The sequence below is a fragment of the Lissotriton vulgaris genome, chromosome 6 (genome assembly GCF_964263255.1).
Source record: "Lissotriton vulgaris chromosome 6, aLisVul1.2, whole genome shotgun sequence".
Lineage (NCBI taxonomy): Eukaryota > Metazoa > Chordata > Amphibia > Caudata > Salamandridae > Lissotriton > Lissotriton vulgaris.
Genome location: NC_141694.1, coordinates 590,680,867 through 590,705,571, shown reverse-complemented (window position 1 = coordinate 590,705,571; position 24,705 = coordinate 590,680,867). Strand labels below are relative to the sequence as shown.

The 24,705-nt window shown below is 48.1% G+C and overlaps 1 protein-coding gene across 2 annotated transcripts in view; it reads right to left on the bottom strand.

The window, feature by feature from the left end:
• ZNF292 (zinc finger protein 292) overlaps positions 1 to 24,705 on the bottom strand; it is a 635,852-nt gene that overhangs the window by 53,627 nt on the left and 557,520 nt on the right. For both annotated transcript variants that reach the window (XM_086926593.1, XM_086926594.1), the window contains one exon: positions 20,139 to 20,280. In XM_086926593.1, coding sequence (XP_086782719.1) covers positions 20,139 to 20,280 — 142 coding nt within the window. The remainder of the gene's footprint in view (positions 1 to 20,138; positions 20,281 to 24,705) is intronic.

Sequence of the window (24,705 nt, the reverse complement as noted above, 5' to 3'; positions counted from 1 at the left end):
TATACATATATATTTATATGTATTATCTATATGCTCCGCAATCCCGCACATAGGCTGGGATTATTCATAGATTATGACTATTGATGAGTATCCCCTGGATGAAAACTTGTTCATCTGATAGACTTCTAGCTGCAGATTACTTACCTTTGAATCAGATACCCGAGCCCCACCATCCCAGTGGTAGGTTGTGGACCTAGACCAAAAAGTCTTGCAAGTCTGAGCAGGCAAAGTGCCTTTCCCTGCACACTTGACCATCAAGGCAATAATGTTTGCGAACGTGTGCAACAATGCCCACTGCACTGCCTGACAGATGTCTTGGACTGGGACACCCCATGCCAAGGCCGTAGTCGCAGCCTTTCCCCTGGTGGAATGGGCCGTCAATCCCTCAGGAGGCTGCTCCTTTGCCTAGGCATAACAGATTTGAATGCAAAGAACAACCCAGCAAGAGATGGTTCTTTTCTGCACTGCCTTTCCCTTCTTTGTTCCCACATACCCCACAAAGAGTTGATCATCCACCTGGAACTCTTTTGTGCAGTCAAGGTAGAACGACAATGCTTTTTTTGGGTCCAGTCGGTGGAGACGCTCATCTTCCTTAGAGGGATGTGAGGGAGCAAAGAAGGTGAGCAAAGTAATGGACTGAGCCAGCTGGAATGGGGTCACAACCTTTGGTAAGAATGATGCCCTGGTGTGAAGCACCACCTTGCCCGGAAAGGACGCAAGATAAAAAGGCGAGCTGTATAACACCTGCAATTCACTCACCATCCGGGCTGATGGAACTAAGAAAGCTGTTTTGATGGTCAACAGCTGGAGGGGACAATTGTGCAAAGGCTCGAAAGGAGCGCACATTAGATAAGTGAGAAGCAAATTAAGGTCCCATTAAGGCATAACAAAGGGTGTAGGTGGAAATAAATGGAACAATCCTTTCAGAAATCTATTTACAATAGGAGATTTAAAGAGAGAAGGCTGGTCTGGCAGCCGCAAAAAAGCAGAAAGAGCAGAAAGGTAACCTTTGAGAGTTCCCACTCTTGAGTTGACTCCTGTATTTTATCAGTGCATGCTCCAGTAGTGTCAAAATAATTTAACCGGTAGCGTGCTTGTTACGTCTTAAGTCAACTGCAAGTTGACCATCATAAGGTGCAAGAATTCTAAGAAATGTGAAAAAGATGACCAATGGTGTGACGCATAAAGCAAATACCTTATCAATGTAACAGCATGGATGTTATCCTGGGGTGTAAGCCATTCAAGTGAACCGGTGAAGGACCGGAACTAGAAACAGACTGGTTTACGCGGTAGACGTGACTGGCCGCCATCTTTAAATGGGTGTGTGTATTGTTTCTCGGCATGGTGTGTATAGTGACATACATACAAAGGTGACGTAATTTACCTAAACAATTCCAAAAGGTGTTCTTGAAAGAGACCAAAAAGATAGAACTAAATGCCTGCTAGTGCAACTAGTTCCCGTTGTACTAATAAATAGATGAGGTTTAAGTGGTCTTTAAATGGCCGCCATCTTTAAATGGATAATTGCGCTGTTTATTAACGTTGTGCATATGGTTGCTTTCATGTGAACTGTGGTGTGCTTACGTTAGATAATTCTCAGTGATGTTCATGTGCAAAACCACTAGATAGAACTAGATGCCACTGGTGTCAGCTATATACAAATACAGTAGTGCATCAAAAATACCCTTGTGTAAGATGATAAAAGCACAAGTTACTTACCTTTCAGTAACAATATATCTGTAAGAAACAGAAGTAGTGATAGATTAGTTACCTTAGAATATCCCCAGGCGTCAGACTGGATCCGGAAAGTATTATGTCAGCAGTACCCTTGAGCGTCTGTAGGTGTCGTCGTGTGGCGTCGTGTGGCCCCGCGTGCGTCGTTGGCGCCGGGATGACGACGCTGGAGCTACTTAGACTTGCCCACGCGCGGACATCAGTTCTGTACACGACTTTCCACTTCAGGAATGCAGCACCATGCAAGAAACTGACCACTGGTGCCATGAAATTAGGGCCCTGAAAGGGATGACCTTAACCGTAGAAATCAGTTCGCAGAACGGGGAGGATGGGTGAGGCGGTAAGGAATCTATCACTAATGTTTCTTAGAGATATATTGTTACCGAAGATAAGTAACTTGTGCATCTGAAAGAAACACGTAGTGATGGATTCCTTACCTTAGAATAGATACCCCAGCAATACCAACCCCGGTGGTGGGTATGAGAACCAAGATCACACCAGAAAGTCCTGGAGAACAGAACGGCCAAAGAAGCCGTCTCTCCTGACTTGGCAGTCCAGGCAGAAGGGCTTGGTAAACGTGTGCAACGAAGCCCATGTAGCTGCCCGACAGATGTCCTGCAAGGGAACTTCTCATCCCAGAGCAATAGTGGCTACCATCGCCCTGGTAGAGTGGGCACGCAACCCCACAGGAGGCTCCTTTTTAGCCGAGTAACAAGCCTTTATGCACAGAACGACCCACCGAGAGATGGTCCATTTGTGCACAGCCCGACCTTTATTGGCACCCACATAGCCAACAAAGAGCTGGTCAAACACCTGGAACTGTTGTGTGCGGCTCAGATAGAAAGAGCGAATGTTTTGGGTCCAGACGGTGGAGCCTCTCTCCCTCTTTAGAGAGATGCGGAGGCGGAAAGAAGGTGGGAAGAGTGATGGTCAGCCCGATGTGAAAGGCAGTGACAACTTTCGGAAGAAAGGAAGGCCCAGTCCTTAAAACAACTTTCTCCGGATGGACAGAGAGAAAAGGAGGCTTAGAAGGAAGAGCCTGGAGCTCACTCACTCTTCTGGCAGAGGTGATGGCAACAAGGAAAGCAATCTTTGGAGTGAGAAGACAAAGACAATTATGAAGTGCCTCAAAGAGAGCGCACATCAGAAAGGTAAGAACTAGATTCAAGCCCCACTGAGGCATCACGAAAGGAACAGGAGGAAACATGTGTGTGATGCCTTTCAAGAAGCTATTTACAACAGGGGACTTGAAAAGGGAAGGCTGATCTGGGCGCCCTAAAAAGGCGAAATGGCCGAGAGCTAGCCTCTGATAGTGCGCAGAGCAGAGCCCTGCTGGGCCAAAGAGAGAAGAAAAACAAGGACCTCTGAAAGAGGGGCAGAAAGGGCATCCACAGCCTTTGCTGTGCACCAGAACGGTTGGGGAAGGGAGAGGGATCTGCCATTTACCCAATTGCGATTCATGACCCAACACTGCAATTGCCGTGCAGTGCCCTCCGAGACCTGGACGTGATCAGACAGGTTGCCCTGATGCTGTGCCCACTGGAACTTCAGGTCCCACTGCAGAGCCTGCATATGCCATCTGGCATGAGCCACAAGCAGGATGCAGAAGGCCATCAAGCCTAGCAGCCGAAGGGTCATCCTGACTAAAACCCGGGAGAGAGGCTGAAAGATCGGAATCATAGCCTGAATGTCCCAGACTCGCTGTTCGGGATGATAAACCGGAAACCGTGCAGAGTCCAGAACAGCTCCAATGAAAAGGAGCTTCTGCGAGGGAATCCGGTGCAACTTCGGCACATCGATGGAAAACCCCAGCAAATGCAGGAGGTCAGCTGTAGTCTGGAGGTGGAAGACAACTGCCCGGGGCGAGCCTGCCGTCAACAGCCAGTCGTCGAGATAGGGGAAGACTGAAACCCCTGATCTGCGCAGATGAGCTGCGACCACTGCCATCACTTTTGTGAACACCCGAGTGGCGCTGGTAAGGCCAAAGGGGAGCATGGAAAACTGAAAATGCTTGTGGCCTACCGTGAATAGCAGATAGTGCCTGTGGGCAGGCAAGACGGGAATATGAAAATATGCGTCCTGCCAGTCCAACGCCACCATCCAGTCTTGTGGGTCCAGGGCAGACAAGACGTGAGCAAGTGTGAGCAACTTGAACTTCTCCTTCCGGAGGAAGTGACTGACGTTCTGAAGGTCCAAGATAGGATGCAGGCCCTTGTCCTTCTTTGGAAGGAAAAAGTAGTGGGAATAACAACCACAACCTACTTCTGGCGTCGGAACGCGCTCAATGGCCCCCTTGGCCAAGAGAGCCACAACTTCCTGCTGGAGAAGTGCCAAGTGATCCTCTGACATGCGGTAGCACTGAGGTGGCATGGCTGGAGGGGTTGTCTCAAAGGATAGGGAGTAGCCCCTTCAGACAATTTGCAGCTCCCACTTGTCCGAAGTGCTGTTGAGCCAGGGGTGGAGATGATGGCGAACGCGTCCACCCACTGGCGTTTGATGGGTCTGAAAGGTCAGACTACTTATTTTATTTTGAAAGTTTTATAGAGCACGAACAAGATCCTTGCGGATATCAGAGCGCTGTACAATCAGTGATGAAAATTATACAACAAAATAGAAACAGGTAGATCAAGTATACATAACATTGTGCAAAGTAAAACAAAAAGGTGCAAAACAGGAAAGTTCAGTTGAGACACGGCAATGGGAACTGTGATGCCCAAGTTGTCTGGTTGAACCCTTGTCATAAAAGGACTACTGTTGAAGGTACTAATGATCTCATAATTTCCTTAGTTAACGATCATTTGAATTTTGCCACGATAATCGCTTTTATTTCCTTTTTGAAAAATGCCCTAGAGGTGACAAGTCTGGTTTCTTCGGGTAGTGAGTTCCAAATCCTAGGTGCAATCCCTGAGAAGGAACGTTTAGAAGTTTTCGTCTTGTTGAATCTGTGTGGCTTCAATAGTAGGTTTTCCGCACTTCTTGTGGATCTAATACCACCAGAGATAGTCAACTTGTAAGTGAGATAGCTGTGTGCATTGTGATGTATAGCCTTATGAGTCATGCAGGTAATTTTCAGGTAAATTCTGGCTTCTAATGGTAGCCAATTCAAGGATTTTAAGTCCGGGGAGATGTGGGACATTCTTTTCGAGCCAGTGATGAGTCTCGTAGCAGCATTGATGGAGTCTCTTAGTGGTGCTGCTGTTTCTTTGGGGAGGCCACAAAGAGAGACACTTCCTAGTCCACCCTAGGGATAACTAGCGCATGAACTGCCATCTTGAAATCATTGATCGGTAAGAAGGGCTTAAGCTTCCTCAGTGTATTTGTCTGGAAGTTTGTCCCCTTTGTTGCGTTGCTAATGTGTTTATGCATGTTGACGTTGCAGTCAAGGGTTATACCCAATGATTTCGCCGAGTCCACAATGGTTGGTTGAACGTTGAATGCTGTAAGATGTTTGAACCAGTCATGCAAGAGGGGTATTTTGGCGGGTGAAGCTATTAGGAGGAATTCAGTTTTTAGTGCGTTTAGGTTTGAGATGGTTCTCAGCTAGCCATGACTGGGTGTTCGTAAGCGTTGTATTGAGCAATTTGATGTCTTCTGGAGTGTATATCTTATGGTATAGTTGTGTATCATCTGAGTACATGTGAAATTGTACGTTGAACAGTGTCTGGGATAGTGCAGACCCTTGTGGGACTCCCTAAGTTACTGGCATGGATTTGGACAGGTAGTTGTTGACCTTGAATTTTTGAGTCCGGTTTTGAAGAACAGAGGTAAACCAATTAAGCACTGACCCTGATAGGCCCATTCTGTGATTCAGCAGATCTATCAGGTTCTTGTGTTTGCCCGTATAAAAGGCTGGCCACCTGAACCGCCTCGATAGTTCCCACGTCCGCGGCCATGCAGAGGTTGTTGCTGCGGCGGCCTATGGCTCTGCGAACGCTGTGGGCGCCCCTTCCGTGGCCACGAAATGAGCGAAAAGCAGAAGGCGGAGAAGGCCGAGCGGCCGACAGGCTCAAGGACTTGGCCATAGCCCGGGAGTCCTGGAAGGGCTCCAAAGCACTGTCTGCCTTGTTGCCAAAAAGGCGAATGCCATCAAAGGGCATGTCCATCAAGGTGTTCTGGATATCCCCTGAGAAGCCAGTTGTCCTCAAACAGGCGTGGCATCAAAGCGCCACCGTCGTGGCAATCGACCTGCTCAGTGAGTCAGTGGTACACAACGTATGGTGAACTTGTCTGTGTCTCTCCCGGCCGCAATCGCCTAGATTCCCTATCCCTATCTGGAGGTGTGGTAGGGAACGCGCTCTGGATTGTTGAGGCTTGGCCAAGCAAGCTCTCAGGGCTGGGGTGTTGGGTAAAGAAGAGGGGGTCGCCCGGAGCCGGGCAATGGCGTCGGGCAACGTTCCTATCCACATGAGTCCCTGTGTTGGTATGGGCCAGGTGCCCAAAAGAACGTCCCAAAGTGCTTCATTAAAAGGCAGAAAGGGCTCCGAAGAGGTAGCCGTCGGTTGGAGCACTTCTGTCAGGAGGTTAGTCCTGACGGCCACCGTAGGGAGTTCAAGGTTAAGAGCCTCGGCTGCCCTACGCAACACCACTGCGTAACTGGCTCCCTCCTCCGTAGCCACGGTAGGAGGAGACAGCATGCCAAGGTGAGGTGAGGTGTGGTGTGGTGTGAAGACCACTGGCCTCCCCCAAATCCTCTGCCAAGTTTGCATCATAAGCACAGTCCTGTGCTAGAGAGTCCTCAGACACCTCACAGTCCTCCCCTTCCTCCGAAGACTGTGGAACAGACTCAAAATAAGGAGGACGGACATAGGGCACAAAAGGCCCCATCGGCGTTGGAATCGGGCGACGTCGATCCGGCACGGTGTCTGGGTTGAACCGGAGGACGTCGTCCCGGGGAGCGGGAGACGTCGGAAGCGGTGCCGGGGAGATCGCGCCGGTGGAGGTGTCACGAGGTCAAACTGAGTTGATCGGGCTCTGATCCCGGATCCCTGCGGCGTTGGGGCGGAGCCGCCAGAGATGGCCAAGCAGGACCCCCCTGTCGGAACCGTGGGGCTCGCAGGCGCACCAGCGGTGCCAGACAGCCAAAAGAGTCAGGCCATGGCAGCAAGAAACTCTTGCACCTGAACAGGCATCGCCTCCTCACCCGGAAAGGGGGGTAGACTGGAGGCGACGTTGCAGGTGCCGCCGGAGCCACAGGGGTTGTTGCACCGCCCGCACCGTCAGTCACGATGGGCAAGGGGAAGTCAAAGAGTGACCATGCATCTTAGACTTCTTTTTGGAATGCTTCGACTTACCTGACCCAGAGTGCGAAGACTTAGATCCAGAAGAATGGTGATGACGACTCTGCAACTGGTCCCTCGACCTCCCACGGGACAGGTCCCTCGACCTCCCACGGGACGGGGCCCTTGAGCTGCGCAGAGCCGACTGCTGGGACTTCAAGCAACTTTTAGGACCGATCCCGAAAAGTCTTCAGCGCCAAGGCCTGGCAGTCGGGGCACTACTTTGGGTCGTGGTCGCGCCCCAGGCAGTAGAGACACACGCAGTGGGGGTCTGTCACAGACTTCATGCAATGACAGTCCCCACAGTTCTTGAAACCGGGTATCCCTACGATACCAGGAGTCGATCGACTCGAAAAGATGAGGTACAAGGCCTCAAAAATCTCAGTCAAAAATTATGTGGTACTTGCTTTTTCCAGATCTGCGCTTGCTGGCATGGAAAAAGAAAGAACTGACGTCCGCGTGCATCTTAGTAGCTCCAGCGACGTCATCCCGGCGCCACCAACGCACGCGGAGCCGCACAACGACACCTACCGACGCGCAGAGGGACTGCTGACGAAAAACTTTCCGGATCTAGTCTGACGGCTGGGGATATTCTCAGGAAAGGAATCTATCACTACGTGTTTCTTTCAGGTACAATCGTTAACGTTTGTTTAAAAAAAAACCTCAAACAATGATACTAATTCTTTTTTTAGATGTTGCAAGACGTTCTCAATAGTTTCAGAACTTACGAAAATAAAATTTGTGATGGGAAAAAAGAAGGACGATGAGGGTGAGTGAAGTTATGGTCACCGACACAGGTAGCAATAGAACTTCGAATGAAAAATAGTAAATGAGCCTGAATACCTCACCTCTGCGGTTAATTTTGAAAATAAATAAATATCAACTGTAAACAAAGGTGCACTTTGAGATTTAATTGACAAAAACCTCTACTCAATTGTGATCCTCAGCAGAGCACTAAAGGGACCCTTTCTAGCAGGGAAGCCAAACCGAATAGTTTTGCCACACGTCCAGAATCAGAAAACGATACCTTTTATGCACGCCAACTAACCTTCAAGTAAATGTGTTCATAACTTGTTTTAACTGAAGGAATATTAAAAAGAAGTGTGTGAGCCATACCTTTTGAATACTCTTAACCACCATGGCATAGGACGCCCCCCTCCTCCGTAGCCACTGTAGGTGGAGAGAGCATGCCAGTGTCTGGGGAAGTATCCAGACCACTGGCTTCCCAAAGTTCCCCATACCAGTCCACAGTCTCCTCAGAAACATCCTGGTTCCCTAATATGTCTCCTCTCCTGAGACCAGCACATCCACAAAGTGCTCAGGCGACAACACAAAACCCCTGGGTTCTGTCAACGTTGGAATCTGAGTTGCTGGACTCCGTTCCGACTCCATGTCGTCGGGAATGAGGATGGGGCTTGCGCCACAGACTGGCGCAGGTGACGTTGCAGGCACAGACTTCGGGTTTGACACCCGGGAAGGTCTTGTCAGCACGATAGGAGTCAAACCAGATCAGGGATTAGATCCCTGAGGCCCCACCGGCGTCGTGGCTGACTGGACTGTTCCCATGGGGCACAGGGTCAGAGCTGATTTGCATATCGCCATTGTCTAACCCAGGGTGGTGTGGAGTGCAAAAAAACGATGGATTTGGGCCCAGATCTTTGGACTGGGGTGAATGTGTGACAATGATCCACATTCTGTCCATCACCTGTTTTGTTTGCAATTACCGCCATAAGTGCGCTAGGGATGCTCAGACGTGGGTCCCAGGCACTCCACACCACTGGAGTCAAGCTAGCCGGGCTGATGAGAGGTGTTACCTCGAAACCGGTCCGGTCCTCGGATGCTTGTTTCCGTTCTGGGAAGGACATGGCTTTTGTAGTTCGGACTGGACTGTTCCCATGGGGCACAGGGCCAGAGCTGATTTGCATATCGCCATTGTCTAACCCAGGGTGGTGTGGAGTGCAAAAAAACGATGGATTTGGGCCCAGGTCTTTGGACTGGGGTGAATGTGTGACATTGATCCACATTCTGTCCATCACCTGTTTTGTTTGCAATTACCGCCATAAGTGCGCTGGGGATGCTCAGACGTGGGTCCCAGGCACTCCACACCACTGGAGTCAAGCTAGCCGGGCTGATGAGAGGTGTTACCTCAAAACCGGTCCGGTCCTCGGATGCTTGATTCCGTTCTGGGAAGGACATGGCTTTTGTAGTTCAGACTGGACTGTTCCCATGGGGCACAGGGTCAGAGCTGATTTGCATATCGCCATTGTCTAACCCAGGGTGGTGTGGAGTGCAAAAAAACTATGGATTTGGGCCCAGATCTTTGGACTGGGGTGAATGTGTGACATTGATCCACATTCTGTCCATCACCTGTTTTGTTTGCACTTTTATAAAGTTGGCATTTTATTGTCCTAACCATTTCGTGCCTCCAGCATGTGTCACATGTCTAGGTGCAGTTAGCTTTTATGTATTCCTCAAAGTCAATAAAACAAAGGGGGACTAGATGTTGGCAGGATGTGCCATCATGCCAGGGTGGGTGGGGCAGAGCTGTTCTCCACCCCACTTACATTTCAAAGATACTACCATAACACTCTCACAAAGAACTTGACCACCAAATATATAACTAGGACCCACTGATACACTTATCAGTTCACTCCAAGATCTCCAGAGGCCACTCAGAAGGACTGCCCTGCTCTTTTGAGGCATGCTTTGTATTTCAGATGACTACCCTGCTGCTTGAAGCATGCCTTGCATTCTCAGAGGACTTCAAGGCTGCTTGAGGCCTGCCTTGCTGCTTGAACCCAGGACTACCTTAGTGACTATAAGGAGGGCTAGTTGACCGGACTCTTGTTTGGAGCTACAGGGACATAAAAAAAATTACGTCTGGACCAACCTGAAGTAAGTACAACCCTTCAAGTGGTGCCCACCCTGCCCTGGACACTTGGAAGTTATGCTATTGATGCCAAAACTGCCTAAAACCAAAACTTGGGACCTGGACACATTTCAGTCAAGAAGTGCTCAAAAGGAGACTGGGACCTACACGCTTGCCGATCTGCCCAAGATGCATCAGTGGTAGGCCCAACTTTGTAGTAGGTACTGCTGCATTGCTCTCCGCAGTAGCAAATTCTGTTCATCTACTCCTCTTGAAAGGGATATCCTGCCTTGTGAAGCTCTATAGAGATTTTTCGCCTTTAAAAAAAACGACAAGGTACGAACTTAGAAATCTTCACCATAATTATGTCTAGAGGCTCCCTGGTGACACCACTGGCTGTCTTGCCCCGCTGAACTTTACCTTCTCAGATAGTTTAAACATATCTGAGAAGTTTGAAGCTAAGCTGAGACTGGGCGCAATCCACTACTTAAGTCTAAACCTCGCTCCATTGTGGTCAGTTGTGACTTTCGACTTCGTCCTGATCGCACACAACTAGATGTTCGCAGTTGACACTCAGTTACTTCACTAGAAGCCTTAAACATTTATAGTCCCAGTTTTACTGATTGGTCTTTTGTTGTTTTCATGTCTTTAGTTAACAACTTTTATTTTATTATTCTAAATTGGTTTGGGTTTTTTGTGTTGAATTTTCACTTTATTAAGGTTTGTGTGCTGCATAAACACCGCCTCTAAGTTAAGTCTGACTGTCTTTGTGCCAAGCTAGCAAAGAGTTGAGCAAAGGTTAATTTAGTGATGTTTGTGTTTCACCTTGACTAGGATTGTGGTTGTTGCTTAAGAAGGGTTAACACATCACCTGACGCAAAAACCCAATTTCTTACACTGTGCTATCCTTGTGCCCTTTGTGACCCTTTTTCCACCTTCTGCCCTGTATTGCGTCAGTCTTGCTTTGTTTTCTGTGCCCCATTTTTGTGACTCTCTCTCTTCCCTGTCCTGGGACTCTTCCTAAATTGTTCTGCGCGCGGTTTTGTGACTTTCCTCTTTTGCACTGTAGAGGGACGGTCTCCCCTCATTTTCTCAGCTTTGTTCTGTGATACTCTCTCTCACCTCGGTTTGCCCTGCTGTGGGACATGCTCTTAATCTCTTTCCCTCATTCTTCCTCCATCTACGCTGTTTTTGTGACTCTTACTCTTCATATTCTGCCCTGTTTATTGCCCCTTTTTATTTGTTTTTCCCTGTAATGTAAATCCTGGTTGCCTGGTTCTTCCCTTACTTGTGACACACGCTCTACTAGTGTTGCCTGTGCCTCGCCTTTTTCAGGCTTTTCCTCCCTACAGCGCTCTTTCCAGTGCTGGATACAAAATCATCAGGCAAAACCGGCAATACAGACCTGGAGGAGTCATCACCCTCTTCTTCAACACCACCAACTGCTGCACCACCTCAGCAGAAAAAGATAACATCTGCATGGAGCACCTCACCTTCACGATACAAATCAAAGCAAACCTCACACTGTGAGACACACTGATCTATAGACTACCTGGACCTTGCGCCAGCTTCACCAATGTACCATGGACCTCCTAGCACCACTTTTCGACTTCAGTGGCTAAATCCTCCTAGGGGACGTCAACTTTCACTTGGATGACCTCACAGACTCCAACCCAGTTTCCTTCCTCTAAAACCTCAGGATCAAGCAGCACTTACCAGATCCCACCCACACCAGGGGACACATTCTCAGCCCGATCTTCAGAAACATACAATTAACAAACAAACACTCATCACCTGGACCTACCATGCCCTAGTCAGATTCAGGAGCAACATCCCATACCATAAAAATAAAAAATCCTCTACAGGTCTGAACACAGCAGAGGAGAACTGAGTTGCCACCCTCTCCAAGAAACCGCCTGGCCCTCAAGCACAGAGGCAACCTATCAAACTTCAATGCCTGGATCACAGCCTGCGACAACACCCTGGTCCCCATCAAACAAAATCAAACAACAAGAATAACTACAGCCAGCTGGTACACAGAAGAACTCAGGATGACCAGGCAGCACTGAAAAAAACTTGAATGAAATGTGGAGATCGAGGGGGGCGTGGCCCGGCGGGAGCACACGACAATGGTCAGCAGGGGGCATCGGCCCCCAAGCAGCACACAATGGATCGCTACACCACCATGAACCCCTTCCAGGGGAGACTCCACGGAGAGCATGTCCTCAGACACTGCAACGCTGATGGAGGCAATCAATCAATCTAGGACCGCTCTGGAGGCCCAGATTGGCGCAGCGGGGTCGGAAGTATCGTTTCTCCGCCAAGTTCTGCGGAAGGCAGTTGACCATATCACCGAAGCAGAGACCAGGGTCTCTACTGTGGAAGACTCTGTATCTGTGCTCCAGCAAAAGGTGGACAAGCTGACCAAGCACAAGCAAGACATGGCGGCCCGAGTTGAAGACGCAGAAGGGCGGTCCTGTTGCAACAATATACGCTTGGTGGGCTTTCAAGAGGGCTGCAAGGGCGTATCCATGGACACGTTCATCTCGGAGTGGTTCAAGGCGCTGTTGCCCCCGGAGGACACGTCCCCTTGTTTCGTGGTAGATAGGGCTCACCGCGTCTTGATCAAGAAGCCGCCACCAGGGGAGCGCCGGATGCCCATGATTGCCTGGCTCCTTAACTACGCAGACCGCGATGCCATTCTCTGGTATGCCCGGCTACATAAAGACAAAATGTTTTTTTCAGTCACATCCCATCATGGTTTTCCCCAATTACACTAAGCTGGTGCAGCAACAACCCCAGTCATTTGTGGCGGCCAAGAGGCGGCTATGGGAACTTAACCTTTCTTATGAATTGCTGTTTCCGGCCCGGATGAAAGTGATCTAAAATGCTAAAACTTTCTCCTTCGACACTCCGGAGGAGGTCTTTGTGTGGACAGATAAGCGCAGGATCCTTAAGCCGCACTTGTCGCCTCCACTGGACTCTGACTCCTCCCAGGGCTCGCATCGGAGTGCCCGCCAGGGCAGAGACGCAACATCGAGACGCAACAGATCCTGTTCCAACTGGCTTGCCCAGGAACAGGCGGGCACCGGGGACTGAGGTAGATTGGGACTCGTTGGCCAAATTTGCTTCCTGCTCACTATAGGGACGGGCTAAGACACTTCACTGCGGCCTCATTAGCAACTGTGGGGTTTAGGGCTGGGGTCTCTACTACTTGCCCTAGAGGGAACTGCCATGGTAATCCCCATCTGTTTGGGTAATGTTGGGACGGGGGATCCATTGGAGGAATTGCTTGGGCTATCCAGTTGAGGGCCTGGGGGTTGGGGTTACACCGCAACAGATACTTCATGTTCCTGGAAGTAAGGGGGTGGGGGTGGGTGGAGGGGATGATGGGGATAGTTTCTGGGTTGTTTTGTTTTCACACCACACACACACTATCATCTGTCGGGTGCACACTGGCCGACCCACTTCATCCGGACAACTAGGAATGGCACACACGATGGGTAAGTCAACACCGGGAACCCTAAACGTCCTCGCCTGGAACGTATGAGGCCTGCTAAATAAAGTTAAACAGGGGGCCGTGCTTCAGCGTTATGCGGCTGACGTTCTCTTGCTCCAGGAGACGCATCTTCTTGGCACGAAAGCTCCATGCATGGCTCGTTATGGGTTCACTACAGTATACCATTCAGGCTTCTCCCGAGGGGCACGGGGCACAACCATTTTAATATATTGTAGAGTGCCGCTCCAGGTAACGAGACACTGGTTGGACAAGGGTGGCCGCTTCACCGTGATTACGGGTACTATTGCCGGAGAACAGATCACCTTAGGCAGTATCTATGCCCCCTGCCACTACACAGCTATGGGGTGATTTTCTAGGGGGTCTGATGTGTTGGGGGGTGATTGGAATGATATTATGGTTCCCTCTGACAGGTGGAGTGCTCGTCAACCCGATGTACCCCCCCATTATGTCCACCTGGGCTGGGCGGACAGGTGGTGGGCCTTTCATCCCTCTGAACGATTCAAAAAAAGGGGGTGGTGATTAACAGAGTGTCTGAATTAAGCAGACCACTCTTACCCAGTCCAAAGATCAGGGCTTGATCCGTCACCGTTATTTAGCTCACTGCACCATCCCAGCTCAGAACCTGGCTACATGCAAATTAGTCTGACCCTGGCCCAGTGCATCATGGGAACAGGGCAGACCAAACTACCAAGCCAATTCTTCACCAGAGAGGAGACAAGCTTCCGGGGACCGGTTTCTGGCATTTCAGCCGTCGTCGGCCCGGCTTGCTTGAATCCTGATGGTGCAGTGAGCAAGGCTCATTGCACCATCAGGATTCAAGCAAGCCGGGCCGACGACGGCTGAAATGCCAGAAACCGGTCCCCGGTAGCTTGTTTCCTTCCCTGTATAAGAATTGGCTTGGTAGTTTGGTCTGCCCTGTTCCCATGATGCACTGGGCCAGGATCAGACTAATTTGCATGTAGCCAGGTTCTGAGCTGGGATGGTGCAGTGAGCTAAATAACGGTGATGGATCAAGCCCTGATCTTTGGACTGGGTAAGAGTGGTCTGCTTAATTCAGACACTCTGTTCATCACCACACCCTTTTCTGAATCATTTTCATCCCTCTGAAGCCGGGTTCTCCTACGCATCATCGCTCCATCCCACTTTTTTTCCGCCTTGATTACTTGTTTATCCCACATAGTTATTTGCATAGGGTTTCACATACCTCGATATTGCCCCGAGGTCTCTCAGACCATTCACTGATTCAACTCAAGTTGCACCTGCTGACTAAAAGGGCCCCATATAGATGGTGTATGTCCCCCTGGCTGCTCCACGACACGAAGTACCAGGAGATGCTGAGCTTGGCAATGACTGAATATCTCAGTTTTTACGTTAACTCCTGCCAGTCCTCAGTTACTCTGTGGGAGGTGTTCAAACTCGCGATTCGTCGGGCTGATATCAGTTACAGCACCGGGGAGAAGAAGTGACGCTTGGCCCAGGTGACTGACCTGGAAAATAGATAAGCGGAGCTCTAGTCTCTGGTGGTGGAGGGCTCAGACCCTGTTGTCCGAAGGAACCTCCTGCATGCCCAACAGCAGCTCACCAAACCCACACGGATGCTGCCAGAGAGGCCTGGCTGGCTACCCAGCATTGGATTTACCTATAGGGTGACAAGTGTAGCCAGATGCTGCATAGGCTCTACCAGGCTAGGGCGGCCCGAAGCAGGTTCCTCTTCTGCTGTCCCCCACAGGGGTAATGTGCGCCTCCCCGGAGGGGGTTGTACAGGCCTTTGCAGATTTTTACACTGATTTGTATGAGGAACTGGAAGTTATTGCTGAACCTCTTATTGACACCTTTCTTGTGGAGGAACCCATCACCTTGGACAAGCTGCGGGCCATTCTATCCAATATACAGCCGGGACATGCGCCTGGCCCCAACGGGTTTCTGTGTGACTTCCTATGGCCCCACCTGGAGACGTTGGAACCCCACTTATTGGATGCACTCTGCGATGCCTCGGAGAGGCGCATACTGCCCCCGGACTGGAGGCACATGGAGATAGTGGTCTTTCTTAAGTCGGGTGGCCCACCGGAGGAGCCAGGCTTGTACCGCCCCATTTATCTTCTGAATTTTGAACCTAAGCTGCTGAGTAAGGTCCTGGCTGACCGACTCCATTAGTGCATACAAGACCTGGTGCATCCGGATCAAGCGGGCTTCATGCCCCACTGGTCCACAAGAAACAATATTAGATGGGCCCTCAATGCTGTGGCGGAGGCCCACCGTTTGGGGCGCCACGCAGCTGTCTTGCTTGCTGATATTGACAAGGCCTTCGACAGAGTTTGAGGTACCGCTTCAAGCTCTTGGAGGCAGTAAACTTGGGCCCCCGCTTCAGGGCGTATGTTCAGTTACTATATACAGGCCTCATCGGATCGAGTGGCCGGCCATTGTTCTGCCCCTTTCCCATTCGTAGGGGTATAAGGCTGGGGTGCCCACTCTCCCCGCTCCTGTTCACATTAGCCATCGAGCCCCTGGCTGCCTGGGTTTGCATAGACTCTGTAATTCGGGGTCTAGTTTAGTCGCCGGAGCACACAGATAAAATTGCGCTATATGCCGACGATGCCCTGTTCTTCAAGTCGGATCCATGGGTCTCTGGGGCCAGAGTGCTCCCGATTCTGCAGATCTTTGGCAGACCTCAGGGCTCTACGCTAACCCCTCTAAGTTTATTTTGTTCCATATCACCGATGATCTGCGGTCTCAAGCCTGGGCCTCGCAGTTGATTGTCGCGAATGAGGGTTTTCGACATCTGGGGGTGTTTATCGCGCGGTGCCAGACAGTGGCGTGGTCGAATAACATCACGTCACTGTTCTCGGTGGCATGAGGCGAGACAACTGTGTGTTCTCAACTGCCTCTTTCGTTAGATGGCAGATCTGCCATTTTTAAAATGGTGACTCTGCCACGTTTGGCATATCGGCTGCAGAACTAGCCCTTCCCTATCCCCCTGTCTTGGTTCCGCCAAATCAATGCTCTTCTGAACAGGCTCCTCGGGGAGAGGGGGGAGGGGTGCAGTCCAGGTGGCACTCACGACATGTGTGCAATCACCGTATTGTGGGGGGGATTGCAGTGGCAGACGTCTGGGCATATTATTGTGCTTCACACCTGCTTGTGATTATCGATTGGGGTGGTATTGCTTTCAGGCATATCCGGCGTATGTAGCGGAGAGACTTTTCATGGCGGAAACCCCGCTGCTCCAACTCCTCTATAGTTCCTCGCTTTTGTTGGTCATTCAGATATGGAGGTGTGTGGCTCGCCAGATGGGCTGGTGGAGTAAGCTTACGGGCGCGACTCCTCTTTGGCAGGGTTCCCATTTCCGGCCAGTCTCATCCCTGGTGGTGTTCCGCCGGTAGGATGACAGTTATCTCCACGTTGGGGGCATAATGCAGGGGTCTACGCTCAAATCGTTCCAGAAGCTACATGATGAATTCCAGCTTCACAAAACACAATTTCATAGATATTTGCAGTTTTGTCACACCGTGTTTCCCCCCATCAGGGATCTCACAACTCTGCTTGACTTTCACCCGCTTGAGGACCGCCTGCCAATGGGGGATTTGGGGGCCCACAAAACTAGGCGAGTATACCAAACAATCACTACACACTCCACTACCACTATCCATAAGACATTGGCGGAGTGGGAGGCGGATGTGCCCACATTGACTGATGGCTAAGCTGATGCATCCAGCCCTTGGCACTCAGTCGTCTCCACCCGGTACTGGTTGATTCATTTCAAGTACCTCCACAGGGCCTATTACACACGTTTATGCCTGTACAGAATGGGGGCTATCCAGTCTCCCATGTGTCTCTGCTGTGGCTTATTTTTGGACACGGTCTGGAGCTTCTGCCCGTTGCAACATTTCTGTACTGGCATTAGGTCTTGCGACTGATTCTTCTCCAAGGCACTGAGGACATTGGGGGGAAACATATACAAAAGGCACCTGCTGTTCTTGGGTCTCACACTAGCCAATCGGGACATTGCACAACACTGGAAGGCGGAGTCCCCACCAAGTATAGGTAATTGAAAGAAATGAAAACACGGGAAAATTGGGGCGGGCTGGGCCACGTATAGAAGCACATACCTGTCGCTCTTGGGGCCCCGGGTTACAGTGACCCGGTGGATAGACTTGTAGTGAGCAACTCACCTGTTTAATGCAACAGGGTGGCATGCGTGCACGGAGCATGATTATGTAATGTCACTTTCTGATGATGGCAGGGTGTGTGGTTGGGGGTGGGGGTTCTGGTCTGATGTTCTGCAGACCTTGGGGGGTGTTATAGGGTGCCGAAAATCTCTACGATATGCCTGTATTGTGTATAATGCTTGCTGGTTTTGCTTCTTTGGTAGTTCTGAAAACCAATAAAATTTGTTTAAAACAAAGTGGAGATCGAGCTGCGAAACAAGGAAAACCAAGTGTAAGGCCATGGCAGAGAGCATTAATACCAGCTACAACAGCAGCAAATACATTTCCTCCATTGTCAAGGACTTCACAACTGTAGTCAGCAGCATCACCCCTTCCCAAGAACTTGGCAACTACCTCGGAGTTCTTCAGCAGCAAACTCGCCAAAATATATGACAACTTTGGCCCCCAATGCGACCCAAGCACCATCGCAGCCAGTCAGCCAACCTCAGACGAAGCACATGTCCAGACCAGTGTAACAACATAAATACAGACCATCATGAACTTTATTCACTAAGGGGACCTGTCAGACCACTGCCACCAAGCCTACAATAAAGAAATCTTCCCAATGAACAAAGACCTCTCCCTCCTACTGAACACCTCCTTTGCCACAGCCACAGCCACTTTCCTGGAAACCTGGAAGCATGCAGCAGTCAACGTCACATTAAAGAAGCCCTCAGCAGCACAAACTAAGCTCACAAACTATAGATCCATCTTCCACCTACTAATCCCAGCCAGGGTTCTGGAAGAAGCAATCAACAAGCATGTCACAGACTACCTCAATGCCCACTAGCTCCTCAACACCACACCGTTCTGACCAAACCACAGCACAGAAACAGCCCTTATCGCAGCAAAATATGAAATATGTACGATTCTAAACGGAGGAGAAACTGCTCCCCACATCCTTCTAGACACTCAGTGGCTTTTGACCGTGTCTCCAAATCTATCCTGATCACACGACTACACAAGACTGGAATCCAAGGACCTGTCCTTCAACTGATCTGCAGATTCCTAACTGGAAGAACTCCAATGCCACCATGCCTCCCTACTCTTCAGAAGTCTGGGAACTCATCTGAAGAGTACCCTAAGAATCATCACATAGCTCCACCCTCTTCAACATCTACATGACCCCTCCTGAGAACACTGACTGCGTTCACAACATTAACATTCTCGCTTATGTTGAACAACATGACCGCCAACACGAAGAACAAATTCACAGCGACTGCATTACTGAAGTGCCCACCTGGATGAATTCAAATTGTAGCAAATTGAACACCGACAAGACAGAGGTGGTGATTTTTGAGGAAGGATGTCTCTCTGTGATACTCCAGCTGGTGGCCCACAGATTTTGAACCAACCCCTCATGCAAAACACCTTGGGATTATCAACAAGTAAGACATATCTGCCCAGGTAAATGCCATCACAGAATCCTGTTTTTACACACCGAGGGTACAAAGAAAGACAAATGTCAACTACACATCACAAGAAACAGAATCACTCAAGGCCTCATCACCAGCAGGCTGGACTACTGTAACTCCCTCAACGTAGGAATAAATAATCAGCTCACAAAAAGACTACAGATCAGCCAGAATGCCACAGTCGGACTTGAACGCAAGCTACAACGCCGATCTTGCACTACACCTGCACAGTTCAAACTTCTCACCCATACATACAAGCCACTACACAACACAGGCCCAACCTACCTACACAACAGCATACACTTCCACCGGCCCACCCACTAGATGCTCAGCGAAAGTCCAACGCATTGACAAAAGTAGTACTGGAGGTCATGCCATCGCACACATTGCTACAAAAGTATGGCACAACCTCCCACCACACATTAGAGCCTCCTCCTCACTTCTTGAATAGTCACCATCCCGCCTGTGGGGCTAGCCTCACTCACCAGCACAGCACATGGATATCTGCACAGATTACTGCACCCCCTAGAAACAAATAACATAACCCTTAGGCTGGTTCGAAAATTGGGCTGCTCCAGAAGGCCACATACCCGAGCCTAGCAATGGCGGATACATTTTTCCCACACAATCCTATTTATGTGGAGGAAAAAACTATTTTCTAGATTCAGAAAATCTTTCCAGTGATTGAAATCAGTTGGAATATACGAGGATGCACCACTAAAACTCCCAAATGAGCAAAACTCCTGTCGGAAAAAGGCAGTCTCCATTGGCAAAAAAAGAAAATGAAATTTGAACAAATTTTGGGATGTACTTGAGATCTGAAACAATAGCAGAAGTGTTGGATAGATGATATAAGGAATCACTAGCCAAGTCCTCTTTCAGCGACAGCTTCGGCTTTGGAGCCAATCTACACTTCTACCTCCCTACAATTGAAAAGTAAGAGAAAGTCTTACATTTCTTCTTTGATATCCGAGGGAGATCAGTAAGAAACTATGCAGGGAGAACAGCAAATATAGACGTTCCTGCAGCAATTATTAATTCACAATAACACCATCAAAGTGGCTATACATACATTAAGAATCCACAATTAACACATAGAATGCAATAAGAAATATTTACCTCTGACTGTATGATTTTGATCAGAAAGAAAATGTGATAGACTGTTTTGGTTAACAAAGAAAGCTGACGACATCTTTCTAAATAGACTTGTACAGAAGGATCCACTCGCTGCTGTAGTTTACTCCAGAATAACGTCAATTCCCTACAAATAATAGAAAAAATTTAACCCATTAAAAGCCAATAAGGAATTTAAAGACAAGATGAAAGTTACTTACTTGTAATAACAGTGATCAAACTAGGGTATTCTACTCACATTAATAACCTTGGAATTAATACCTCAGCTGCCAAATAGCACCTTAAAAAATCCAATTTGCTTAACAGTCTGAATAAAAAAGTTCTTATTCCAACTCAGTTTTATAAAATGTTTCGGAAATTCAGAAATTAAAGTAGTAATGTTTGGAATTGCTGTAGGCGTTTACAAAAGATGGCGACACTTTTAAATTGTATTTTTAAAATGAGAGGTTTTGGCAACAGAATTATTGTTTTAGTATTCAGACATACAGGCAATATTTTAGGAATACAGTGAGGACAATAGGATACGAATATAGGAAGAATGCCCTCACCGGCCAGCCAGTATGATGGATAAGTAACTTATGCGTCTTCAACACTGGATCCATCCCAGAGTATTAACGGTAGAACAGCATTCACAGCAATGTCTTCCTCCTCTTTAGAAGATCGGAATAGAAGTTTTTACCTAAAACAAATCTTTAGAGAAGCTTGACCCACTCGAGTATCAGCCCTAACAGCCAAATGAACAATTTAATATGAATTTATGGAGTACTTCTATAGTGGAAACCTCACCAAAAGGCACAGGGTCAAAGACAAGTATAAAGTCAATGAGTGATAGGAGGTGTAGCGGATTTATGGACTGTTAATGCAATGTGATGTGATGTGATGTACTGGTCTTTAAGACAGGGGTCTCCAAACGGGTCCTGGAGGGCCGGATCCATGCCAGATTTTTTGGATATCCCCATTGAGATACATGTAGTTATTTTAAAAATCTGGCATGGATCTGGCCCTCCAGGACCGGTTTGGAGACCCCTGCTTTAAGAGATGTGTTTGCAAATCTTTTCTAAACTGTAGCAGCGTTGGGATGGTCCTGATGGTTATAGGGATGTTATTCCAGATCCTGGAACGCATAGAAGGAAAAGATCTGTCTTATTTTGCATTTCTTAATCTGGAGTCTTATGGTGTCCTGCTACGGGTGTGCTGGGCAGTTTGTCTGCAAGATAAGTGCATGTCTGGTGGTGATGGCCCAAACCTCAACGGGCAGGAAAACCCCAGCTGTGCCAAGCATTTGCTGTGCGCTGCAGGGGTTGGCTTAATCACATGGCCTGTGGCCAGGCTGTGCAATCCACCTGCTTTGGGTAGCTAACCCCCAGTATGAACAATCTTTGTTGGCTATGTTCTGCATTTTTTTATGAGAATTTCCCCATATTTTTCATTTTTACAAATGTTTTGCTGAACACTCGCAATTTCCAAACCTTCATTTTCCACCATAAAACAGTACTTTTCTGACGTCCTTAAAATAGTTTAATTAAAATGTTTGTGACAATTGTGATTTTTATGCCACATTTTTGTGTGAGTTTTTTCCATGCATTTTTTCTACATTTCTGGGAGCCCCTTAGCACTCTTCTAGGATCTAGCAACTCTTATGGTTCCCATCCTTCTCAATATGGAATATTTTTTTACACTAGTTTCAAGACAGTCGTAAATAAAAATTCACACCCATTCTGAAGTCAATCGCATTTGATATAAAATGAAAATGTTAATGACAGAAGTAGTGATATTTTGCTTGAGATTTAAAACTGCAGAGATATCAAAAATGTATAGCTTTCAGGCCCATCTTGCAACATTTGTATGCGGTTATAAGTCATAATAAACTACTGAATGGATTTACATAATATAAAGAAACATTTTAAGAAAAGATCTAGTTTCATGCCAATTGTTGGGCAAATTTGTTCAGCATTGTTTGCTGCAGTCACAAGGACAATCAATCTCCTATGGGACCTAAATAAGAAAAAAAACTTAACGCCCCCTCTCTTAAATCGGTTTCCTCTGCATGGATCTCTACCAAAATTAGACTTTATCTGACCAAACCAAGCAATTATCAATTCTAGTTTTGATGTGGATTCCTGCACGGAGTCAAAAGTTCTACGCAAATCAAAAACATGCCTTTCCCATGGAAGTGCATCTGAACCATAACTACACAATGGCAACTGCTTATTTATAAAAGTATGAGCATAGAAAAATACATTTTCTTGGCTTATTCCTAATGGCTGATCGAAAATACACCAAACAAATAAAAGACTGTTAAAATAACCTGGCACTACAAAATCCAATTCATTTCTATTAGTCTTTATTTTCACAGAGAAAGTGACGTTTTGATTGGAAATGATACCATTTGCTATTCTGCAGAAAGACACAAATAAATATCCACTAGGACATCCACCTACATGCCGGCAATCATCACAGTAGGGAAGAGTTTTTATAGTCGGAACTGCTCCTTCAATGAATCGCAACAGAGGGTGGCATTATAGTTCCATCCAGCAAGATTTGGGCAAATAGGAGACCCGCAGAAACTCCAATGAGAGCAGTCATCAGCGACTAATCAGCTCCATCCCTGTTCTTAAGAAATGCGTTACATACCTGTAACTGCAGTTATCCAGTATTGATGTCTTTCATAGATTCACATGCCTGAATCATTCCCCGTCGTCGAGACAGGAGTCTCCGGTACATAGAAAAGTAATGTCTTATAGACATATATAGAGAAAAATAGGCCCAAGGGCCTCACCTTAGTAGCCTATCTATGTCCTTTTGTAAAAAGGACCAAACTCCAGAAGGTAGCCAATCAGCTATCACCTCCCTCTAGAACCTTCCTGTCAGGAGCCTCAGTCTCTCAGATTTTCGGACGCACCAAGCTAGGTAGGCGTAATACTGTTAGAGAAATAAGTGAGTCCTTCCAGGGGAGGCGGGAGGGTTGCATGTGAATTTTTGAAAGACACCAATACTGGATAACTGCAGTTACAGGTAAGTAACGCATTTCTTATCCAGTATTATGGGTGTCTTTCATAGATTCACATGCCTGAATCAGAGTAGCAAGCAATACAATATGCACATTTCTGATGGAACAGTATATACCAGTCTTTGGATAATACATATCATGCGACTATGAGCCATCAATAAATAACAAAAAATAAGTAAATAAATGTGCATACCAGCGAAGGATGGCGGGAAGGAGGAAGGCTCACCTCATTGGAATAGATGGCGAAGCACAGCCTGGCCCACTGCTGCATCCTGCATCAGTTCCGTATCCAGGCAATAGTGCCTGGTGAAGGTATGCGGCGACTTCCATGCCGCCGCTCTGCAAATGTCCAGTATTGGCACCCCAGCGAACAGTGCAGCCGATGTGGACATAGCTCTTGTAGAATGAGCTCTTACTTTTGAGTGCAATGGCCGTTTGGCTTTGTCATAGCAACAGGCAATTGCCAAAGATGTCCATCTTGAAATACTTTGTTTGGAAAGCGGCATGCCTTTCCTTGGTCTACTAAAAGCGATGAATAGCTGATTTGTTTTCCTGAACTGTTTTGTTTTGTCAAGGTAAAATTTAAGACACCTTTTCAGGTCCAAAGAGTGCAGAGTTCTTTCAGCTGCAGTGCTGGGATTTGGGAAGAATGATCGGAGGACTACAGGTTCATTTAAATGAAAGTCCGACAGGACCTTAGGAATAAACCGAGGATTAGTTCTTAAAACCACTCTGTCTTCCTTAAACTGCATGAAGGGATCTTGCATTGAAAGAGCCTGTAGTTCACTGACCCTTCTTGCTGAGGTCAGTGCCAGTAGGAGGGCTGTTTTCCAGGAGCTGTATTTGACGTCTGCCCTGTGGATGGGTTCAAAAGGGTGTTCCATCAATTGGTTAAGGACCACATTGAGATGCCATGTTGGTGGAACCCTCCGTGGCCGAGGAAAGGATCTGTAGAGTCCTTTAAGGAACTGTTTTATTAACCTGTGTGACCAGAGAGAGGGACCTTTTGAAGTTCTTGTATACCGTGAAATCGCCGCCAGATGAACTCTGATGGAGGCGTGTGCAAGGACCGACTGTGCCAGGTGTAGCAGGTATGGAAGTACTTGCTCCGGGGTAGCCTGAAAGGGATGTAGACTTTTGTCCTTACACCAGATGCAAAAGCGTTTCCACTTTAAGGAATAGGTTTTGTTTGTGCTCTCCGCTCTTGCCTTCGCGAGGACAACTTTGCACTCCTGCGGGATGTCTAGCTGGCAGAACTCTCGGTACTCAGGAGCCAAGCCGATAACTTGAGTGAACTCAGATTCGGGTGCTGTACTTGGCCGTTGGACATCGTGAGCAGGGATGGATGTTGACAGACGGATTGGCGGCCGAACAGAGACGATGGAGGTCCATGAACCAATGCTGCCTCGGCCAGAACGGGGCAATTAGAACCAGAGTGCAGTGCTCTGTCTTCATCTTCCTGAGGACTCTTGGTATCAGTGGGAATGGCGGAAAGGCGTACGCAAACACGTTGCGCCAAGCGAAGGAAAATGCATTTTCGAG